This window comes from Chroicocephalus ridibundus, chromosome 4, assembly GCF_963924245.1.
Source record: "Chroicocephalus ridibundus chromosome 4, bChrRid1.1, whole genome shotgun sequence".
NCBI classification, from domain to species: Eukaryota; Metazoa; Chordata; class Aves; order Charadriiformes; family Laridae; genus Chroicocephalus; species Chroicocephalus ridibundus.
In genome coordinates this window covers 1,498,509-1,508,079 of record NC_086287.1, presented here as the reverse complement: position 1 = coordinate 1,508,079, position 9,571 = coordinate 1,498,509, and the positions used below count along the sequence as shown (strand labels likewise).

The 9,571-nt window shown below is 48.0% G+C and overlaps 1 protein-coding gene across 1 annotated transcript in view; it reads right to left on the bottom strand.

Moving 5' to 3' along the window:
• Nucleotides 1–571: 571 nt before the first annotated feature.
• EPS8L2 (EPS8 signaling adaptor L2) overlaps nt 572–9,571 on the bottom strand; it is a 71,221-nt gene continuing 62,221 nt past the window's right edge. The window contains exons 17-21 of the mRNA XM_063332979.1: nt 8,738–8,845; nt 7,130–7,271; nt 4,310–4,493; nt 3,313–3,445; nt 572–2,954 (exon numbers count right to left, since the gene is read on the bottom strand). Coding sequence (XP_063189049.1) covers nt 2,883–2,954; nt 3,313–3,445; nt 4,310–4,493; nt 7,130–7,271; nt 8,738–8,845 — 639 coding nt within the window. The 3' untranslated portion in view covers nt 572–2,882. The remainder of the gene's footprint in view (nt 2,955–3,312; nt 3,446–4,309; nt 4,494–7,129; nt 7,272–8,737; nt 8,846–9,571) is intronic.

The following is a 9,571-nucleotide window of genomic DNA, read 5'->3' as shown; positions in this document are numbered from 1 at the left end:
AGAGGTGTTACATTAAAGTCCTGTTTGAATTCCATGACTACGTAGGAAGCATGTTCTCATTGTCTCCAGAGCCCTTTCCAAGGAGCAGGAGAACCTCCCTCGTACCTCCCCTCCCTTCCCTTTGTTCTCAGCCCTGCATTAGCTGGTGTTAACCACGTTTGGGCGTTTCTAGCTAACCGCTGCAGGTGTCGCCTTGGACAGTGTCTGAGTGTGTAAATGCTGGCGTGTTGTCTCAGCTGCATGTTCCAGAGGTAAGAGGTTTGTTGTCCAAGATAATGAGAAAGGGGATGTTTGGATTCGGCTGGTAGCTTTCCCAGCTTTTGATTACTATCATATGTGGCATTTTCACCTGCCCCTGTTTTCAGACATGAATGATTACCAAGGCCATAACGTCCTTCCTTTTTGAATGGCAGTCCCCGAAACCAAAGGAAACACGCGGTTTCAGACATACTGCCATGTGTCTTAGGCTCAGACCGACAAGTCGTTATGAAAAGCAGCCCTTGCCTACTGGTTTTGCACCCTGCTGCTTTCATTTATATCCAAGTGAAAAAGACAGAGATGGAGTTATAAGTATAACTTAACTATTTTAATAAATCTTATACAGTGCATGGTTATATCATTTTATCCTTCGTTCAATTACATTAATGTACAGTATATTATAGCATTATCTGCAGGCAGTACAAATATAACAGATGCACAGCTCAGTCATATGGAAATTTTTAAAAGTGACTTCTGCAATAAGGTCTACTGATATATTTATTTTACGAAATGCTCCCGGCTTTAGAGAACTGTCACATACGCTTCTATTAGAATCCCAAGTAACTATAAATCTGTGTGATTTGCCTTCCTTTATACCCAAACACGAGAATGGTGGTGTGTTTCCTAGCTCACCAGTTGTTTCTGGTTTCATTTTAGAAATTGTTTAGCCTTCTGTGCTTTTAACACCGATGGTTTGCCAGCGTTCACAGCTGATTCCCATCCCCACCCTAATCCAGAGCCAGGGCTTCTCAGGAGGATTGTCCTCTTCATCCCTCCCTGACAAAGTGAGTGCCCTTTGCAAACTCCAGCCGCTGCGGCAAGCCAGCAGGGTTGTGGCCAATGCCATGATCCTCCTCTGTAAGTTCCCTGCCTGCACCCTAATTCTGCTGGTGCTAACAACGTCCTATTTCAAGATTAAGAAAATATATCACCCGTTAGAAACGTTTTGGGAAGAGCAAAGCCAAAACTGAGAGGTGTGTGGGTATTCTCAGATGTAGGCATGTGTTCCCCAGCCGCTGCTTTACAGCTGTACAGCTTTTTCCATTAAATGCGCGAGGACAGCCCCAAACTGCGCAAAGACTTAGGCAGGCGCTTAACCTTGCGAGGAGGTGGCACCAGGCAGCAGGTAAAGGAAAGCACATGTGTAAGTCTTTGCGGGGTCTGGGCCTTAATTCCCATTTGAGCAAAGTGAAGGTGTGGGAATGAGAGAGAAAGACAAAGTCTTCCCGCTCTGTGAGCAGTTTCTGTATGTGTGTTTGCTTTACTGCATTCTTATCAAGTTGGTCTGTAAGTAAAATATAGATGTAAATACAGCGTGTGCCAAACTTGCTGTGGACAGGAAATCTACTACAGGTTTGCTTGAGCTTTTAAAACTTTCAGTAAATTATTGATGCATAATCACTTAATTATGTCTCGAGGGAAAGGGATTTTTTCCCTCATCCCTAGGTATAGATTTTTAGAGCGAGGGGGTATTTCAGTAGAGAGATATATATATATGCGCACATAACGTTACTAAGAAAAACAGGATGGGAAGAACAATAGCCTCTACTAAATTAGATAATTTTTTTTTTCCTTCTGGCTGTTTATTTTGTATTAAAACAGCCTTTCCAAATGTGCTTTTGCTTCTTAGATATTTAGGAAGCATTTCAGATTACTCTTTGCAAGGAAAATGTGAAGGTGGGGGCGAGCAGCGAACACCCTGGGAAAGGCTTTGGGTGTGACTGGGTTGGGAGCAAATGGGTAGGGGCTTATCGTCTCCTTGTTTGAGGCCCGGCGTTGGCAATCCTGCAACTTTCCGATGGAGGATCAGTGCCAAGGTGAAGGGCTGCACAGCCGCCCTGAGCCCCAGCCTCCGCGTAAGCAGGGATGATCAGGCTGAGCTCACCTATTTGCAGATTCAGATCACTTCAGTTGTCACTCGGCTCCTGCTCGTTATTATGTTATTACGCAATGGAAGCCCATTTCCACTGTTCAAAGACAGCACTACCCGGTACGTGTGTTTAAGGGAGCAGCCAGTCGTAGGTAATGTGTGTTGCAATTCTAGCCTCGTCCAACGAGGGGGCACGGGGGGAACAGGAGGAGGACAGTGAATTGTCACAGGGTCTTTGCTAGTGGGCTGCAGGGGATATCTGCCACAGAGGAGGAAATAAGAAGTGGGGGAAAAGACTTATTTCCGTGGTCCAGACTCCAAAGTTTCAGGCTGGCTTGTTCCGTGCTGCGTGCCATGCCCTCTCTTCCCGAGCCACGCTGGCGAGGGGGTGGGAGCAAGTACAGCCCTTTGAAAAAAGTTTTGCGGGGTCTTTTTTGCTTGACTCCAGCCATTGTCACACATTCAGACACGTGTGAATTCTGATCCGCTCTGACGGCATGCACATAAAATTTCAGTATAAAATATATAGTTATAAAAAAAAAAAAATACTTCATGCAATATTAAAACACCTTTCCCAACGGGACATGGTCTTATTGTCTACCCTTATCAACAGTGTTCAAGCCATTGTCACTTTGATGGCAATTACACCACTAAGTGTGGAGCACTGCTGTCTCTTGTCTGGACTGGGGGTCATTGCTTTCATTCCCTTTTTCTGTACTACTATGACTAATAGCTGAAATAAAGCAGATAGATTTTAATTAGCAGAATCAATCCTTTCCTGGCGACGCTTCATGATTTCTTGGAGCTCTGACTCCCCTCTGCTTTTCTAGAATGGAAACAAAAGAGGAAGTTTGAGTTTTAACTTCAAGCTGTAGTTAAATTACAATATTTAACTAATGCTGTAAAAGCAGAGCTAGTTTCAAAGGGGTGAGCAGTACTGGTAAGCAGGCAGATTCATTGGAGGAGACAGGGTGATCTGCCTTACAGATTTGTGGCCTTTTTCCTTAAAAGACTTCTCAGCATTTTTAGGTGGTGTGGGTTTTTTTCGGTTGTGTGGTTTTTGAGTGTTTTGTTGTTGTTTTTTTTTTTTTTTTAAATTGTGTTTCTTAAAAAGTCTGTTTAATGGGATATTTGACCCATTAATGGCACCCATTCAGGTGAGAGTTGTGCAGAAAGCTACTTACCTCCAGTAGGTTTTTCTCCACTGTGATTTTACTGTACACTCTGTTCCCCTCATCACCGCACACTTTCTTCAGCTCCTCTCTGTTGAGGGAGAAGAGCTGCGCTCCAGTGAGGATGCCAAGGTGTTCCACTGTCCTGGGAAGACACAAAGCGAGGAGATGACAATGTGCTACGCGTGGCCTCTCGGCAAAGGTGAGGAGTCAGAGATAAAAAGGCTGGGAGCAGCCGACGTGCAGCCCCTGCACCAGGGCCGTATCACATGCGAGGCCCTGGGGCTGCGCCAAGGTGGTGGCCGTTGGGTAACCCAAGCCCTCGGAGGAGCGGGCGACGCCAGCGTCACCCTGGCATCCACAGTGTAGCCAGCCCCATGGGTATTGCAGTGATTTCACTCCGGTTGCGTGGGTTTGGGGAGCGATCCTGGAGCTCCTCTTAGCTCGCCGTGCAGAGGGGGAGTTGTAACTCCTAACCCTCGACCACCTGCAGCTTCCCTGGCGGCTGGGAAGATTTGCTAGTCCCGGCTGAGCCTCTGGCTCTTCCTCAGAGATACTTTAGGACAGTCCAGAGACAGGCACTCATCTGGAATTTGCCTTTTAGACCACGGGTTTACTTAGTTAATTAGTTATATTGCTCTAAGCTCAGCACTCCGAACTGGCGAACTGGGGTCAGACGAGCACCAGCGGTAGGACTTTGTGCCGCGCTGGGCTGTGAGTTGAGTGAATAAGCAAGACCAAGCCTTTATGTGCAGCTACTCATAAGGTCTTTTGCTGCACTGTAAGACAAGGTTTATTTGAGCGTATAAGAAAGAAAGGGAGTGAGTTTGGGCTCTGAATGTACTGGTTGGGTAGCCTGGATTTAGTATGATTGAAATGTAATTTGCAACACCGGCCCTGTAAGTAAACACAAGCGACTTGTAATCCAGTTGAAATGTTGCAAGCTGCCTCCCCCACTCCTTTTTAAATGAAGGACCAGCATTTCATAGGGTAGTAAAGCAGATCTTACTCTTTGCTGAATGACTTTGCCTCCAGCCAAGCTTTGACTTCTTCAGTGCTGGATTCGAAGGTGAGGGGCACAAAAACTTCCTGAGGCTTTTCCACTTTGAAATTCCTGTGGGGAGGCTGAATTTTATTGTTTGTGATCTTCTTTAGCAGCTCATCATTCAGCTCACCCATGTGATGAATAAGTTCTGGGGAAACAAGGCACAAGGTAGAGAGTAGGGAATGAAATCAAGTCTTCAGTTGCAAATCCTATTAAATTAATGTGTTTGAGGGGAAATTGTAAGAAAGATCAGAACGTGGCTCAGTATTTTTATTAACGCTGTAAATACACCAAAGGAAAGTGCTTACTTTTGTATTTCAGTTCTAAAGGACAAGCTTAAGTGCTTTGTTAGAGCAATAGGTTGAGCAATGATCTTTTGACCTCCAAATTTCCAGCAGGAAGAGATGTGTAAAGGCAGACTGCCACAGTTTTGGAGGCTGGCAGTTGGCTGGGGGAGCCTCCCCTTCCCTCCCAAGCCAATACTCTCGGCTTCCTTCAGCTTTTGAAACCTCGCTTTCTCTTTGGGAGAAACCTAGATTTCTGCAGTTCTTTTCCAGAACGATGGAGAGGAGGAATCACAGAAAAAAACAGCCAAATTCTCATTGTCCACACAGCGATCGCTGAATCTAAAAAGCCGCTGAAGGGTTTCTCGCAGCGTGACTGTCCCCCGGGACAAGGGCGCAGTTTGGTACAAGCCCTGCGTGTCTGAGAGTCTGGCCTCATTGCGTCAGCAGCATCCATTAGGCTAATTGGAAGGTCTTGGAACAACTGCTGCTGTTCCTGGGAGAAAGGAAATCTCTGGTTTTGATTTTGACCAGCATTGATCCAGCTGTTTAATTTCCAGAGGAAAGGGTATTCTCCGTCATGGTGTATACCAGCAGCCCAGCTGTCTCATTTAACAAGCACACGTTCCCCAGTCCACCCTTAACCCAGGAGAGGTGGGTCTGGTGTGGAAGGGCAGAGCTCACATCTGCAGAGGCATTTGCTTTTAGCCTACAGGAGCTGGGCTACCCACCAGTCTGCCTGGAAAATTCGTGGTCAAAAGCACTTACTGGTGAAAAATGGTGTCGTGCTTGGCAAAATAATAGAACATTTTGATAAGAACACATTCATTTTGCGTGACTGGTGTCTGCAGACGGGTGCTGGTGAGGACCTGTATTTTCACCTGTTTCATGTACAAATTTATGTTGGGGTGGATCTTGTTTCTCATGTTGCTAACCTCTCCTGTTCGTCACACCTCATTCAAAGGACATAAAACCCTGCAACACCAACTACCAGGAGTTTGCTCAAGGGTGTAAAACCTGATCTGGCAGCGTCTTTGCTCCCACTGGTGCTGTCAAGTGGTGACAAGGGACAGGGTCCCTTTTCCCTGATGTCTGCTGTTGCTGTTGTGTTTTTGCTTTAGTTTGTCATCTTCCTGTTTTTGAGTTACTTGGTTCCCTTCGGGCCATTGAAATAAGGAAATTGCCCAGCTAAATTAGCAGCAAGGAGGGAAAAAAACCCCAACCGCATGAGACAGCGGAGGTGAGGGAGGCCTGACTGTCTGTTTTTGAGAATGAGGTTCCCATTTTTCTGTGCCTCTGTGTTGCCATTTATTTCTTCCCATTGCCCCTTCGCTGTCGCCTGATGCGGGAGGCCGATTCTGTGAGTACCTACAATTAGAGTCTTGGTTTCGAGCTGTAGCCCCGCTCCCTCTACTTTTCAGTCCTTTCTGCTACTTCTAATAAGTAATTTGCTGATCCAAGTCCTCAGAGCTCCAGCTTTTGCTGTGCAGCGAAACAGACGCGGCAGGAAGCATGAAGCGGGAGTGAGCGGCACACTCGTACAACTCCAGTGACACGTCAGGTAGTATCGCTCTTTCCATGAGACTCCTGAAGACTGCGTAGAATAACTCAGTGTTATTAATAGATACGTCTCCGTGATGCTCGTACTGTGGGGCTTTCCATCATCCCAAAAGGGCTCCTGCTCCCCGGTAGCTGAACAGAGGATGAACCCCGGTTGTGGCCGTGGGGAGACGGCTTGCTACAGGCGTATGCAGGGTGTGATAAGGGTGAGAAGGGCTCCTGGTCTTTCTCATGCTCTGTGACCCCGCGTAGCATGTGCAGGGCGAGGGAGTGATGTGACTCTCCTTTGGCAGATCTGCTGCCTGGGATTTCTCTGACACCACATGAAGGAACAGGCCAGGCAGGCACTGCCTGCGTGGCAGGAGACAAGAGCAAAGGAAGCGAGAGAAAGGGATTGACCTGGATGTGAGTGGTTGCTTAGACACACTTCAACATTTTGGCAGGGAAAGGGAGCTCTCTCCTTGGGAGGAAGAGGAAGGTCAAGCTGGAAGGAGGATTAAGGTGATCACCTTCTTGCCCTGCTTGTTCCAGGCTGCCTGGGAGCCTGTGACGTGGGTCAGTGAGCTCCTCAGAGCTGCCCTGTTGGCTCTTGTACTACCTGGAATCTCCTCCGTGCATCTCCTCCAAACCCACCGCTGGTCCCATGCTTATCGCTAAAAGGTGCAGTCGCCCCACGTGCAGAGCCTTGTGAGGGCGAGCACACTTGGGTAGGTCTGGTTACATGCACACAGCAACCAAAAATAGTGGTCAGACCATTATGGTAACGGTAAAGACAGAAAGAAAACCACCGGGACAGAGTGAGCAAAACACGTGCTCACAGAAGCTTTTCAATTAAGTCCCGAAATGCAAGGCCGCGGTGCCGTGCTCTCTGGCTGCCCGAGGCTGCTATGGGTGGTGTGAAAGGTGCCCGGACGCTGGGAGCGCGGCGTGGGACACGTACGTTCTTTGGCGTCCTGCGGAGAGTTGCGCGATAACATTTCACTTCCCCACTTATCCCCAGCGTAGCTGGCAGGCAGCTTGTGAGTTGGGCTGGATGGGCCATATCCCCTGGGGCTCAGGTCTCCTTTGTACCTCTGGTTAGACTAGGTGATAAGAAAGAAAGAAAAAAAAAGTGTACGATTTTTTTTTTTTGCCATTTTTCACTTTCTTAAACTTTTTGCCTCCCACCCACGATAGCAAATTGAGGGATGGATTTCCATGTTCTCCCTGTGCTGATCTGAGGCCGCTCGGCTGAGGCTGGTGAGACCTCAGGTGGAGCTGCATGGAAGAAGGTAATTTCTGGGGTCTCAAGGGAACGAACAGAACCCAAACCAAAGGCCAAAGACGGCATGAAGGCATTTACACCCCTGGAAAACACGTCGCACTCACTGCACAGAGAGGAGTGGTGTTGCGTGCTTGCTTACCGCTGCTGTGCGTGACTGCCCTCACCTGTGTGACTCGGCCCTTTGGCCTTTTCACTGCGCAGAAATTACTGCTTGTAGGGCTTCCTTGCAGATGGAGAGCAAGGGAGGCAAAAGGATTTTTATATGAAGAGAAAACAAGCAGAAATCCCATTTGAAGCTAAAGCATCGCTGCTCTAGTAACTGGATGGTAAGTGGGAACCCTGCCAAGTGCCTGGAGCAGTCTGGAAAGAGGTTTTTTTCACATTTTGATCAAACTAACAGGGCTTTTATCCAGAGGCCTGCTGGCGCACCTTATGGTTTGCCCAAGCTGTGAAATACCAAAGTGGGGAAGCAGTTCCGTGCTTGCTTAGGGCATTTAGGGCTCTCCAGCTCCACATTTTTGCCATGCAAGGTGTTTGAGAGCAATAGTCACTTAATACTCACTTAGATGATCCTTCCACCTGCCTCCACCCCAGTAACTTGTTCCTGCTGCTGAACTGAACTGCGTGAGGGAACTCTCTGCCTTTAATTTAACCCCCAACAAGAACCTCTGCATTTTTGTGGCAGAATTTGCTTTTATGGCTGCTCTTTCGCCGTGTTCCCAGCACAGCCCCGAGAGCGGGAGGGTTTCGCAGCAGAGGTGGTGGTAAACCACAGGCTGGGAAGTAGGTGGGTTTGGGGGGGAAGGCACTGCCAAAAGGTGGAACTCTTTCAAGCCAGCGTAGCCAGCAGCTGTTGGGTGACACCTCAACGTGAGACCTTTTCTGTTGGGATGACAAGTGACGGTGCCAGGCTCGGGGTGGGCGCCCCTTCGAGCCGGGGTCTCACCGCATGGCAGGCTGTGCCTGTCCCATAACCCTGCCTCCAGGCACGGCTGGCAGCAGGCAAAGTGCTTGGCATCTCGGAGCGGGAGGAAAGCACGAGGCCGCCGTGCGGAGGGGAGGGATAGGCCTCCTCTGGGGAGGGGGAAGGTAAACCGTGGCAAAATGTGAGTTTTATTATAGGAGACTCAGGAATCTCCAGGATCCTGGTTTGTCTGCTTGGGAGGGTTCATGCTGACTTGCGCACAGCATCCTAAGAAATGCAGGGAGCTCTAATAACAAGATTATTCTCAGAGGCTGACTATGCCCTGCAGCCCGCTACCGGTTAAATATCAGACTACAGACCTGTTCGAGCTCTTCCAGTTTCACCACATCCAGGATGTTATAAGGGACGTAACCAGCCTGCCCGCTCCGGTTGAGCAGCTTCCACCACTGCTTATTATCTTCCAACACCTGAGAGCGGGGAAAAAAATAAACGTGCTAGTGAGAACATCAGATTTCTGGCATACGTAAACAGCAGATAGTTGAAATAAACCACACAGTAATGCGAAGTTGTCAGAATAACATAATTGAGGCCAGGAGCTGGCAAAGGGATCTATTGTGCTCATTGCAACGCAGGACTGAAGCCTTTCCTGAAAAGCATCAGAACTTGTCCTGCTGACAAACAGGAAAAACAGACCTGAAGAACTCATAGTTCCTACTTAACGTGCCCGTTTCTCCATCATTTTTATTTTTTTTTTCAGTGACTGAGTTTGTGTTGTCTTTTTGCATGAAAAAAAAAAAATAAAAATCAAGAGTGACTCCTGCCAAAAGGTGCCGGAGTGTCACCACATAACTTAGTTGCGTGTCACATCATAACACGTACCGGAATCACATCGTACCCATGATGTGGGAAGGAGATCGCCCGTTGCTGAGATATCTCCTCTCGCTCCTGCCCCCCTGCTCCTTTCAACGGGCTTGTTTTGACCCAGTACTGCGGGTTTTTTTATTTAGTTTGTGGGTTGTTTTAAGTAATCTTCCCAGAACGGAGGAGCTTTGCTGGCAAGATCCCCACACCCGCTTCTCATTCTAGCTGCATTTTTGAACAGAAGTCTTTTTCTGGAGTCACAGATGCGTTACAGTTAGTGCGTAGACCAAGTTGTGCCCATTCGCCAGCGGCTGACAGTGTTGTGGTAAGAG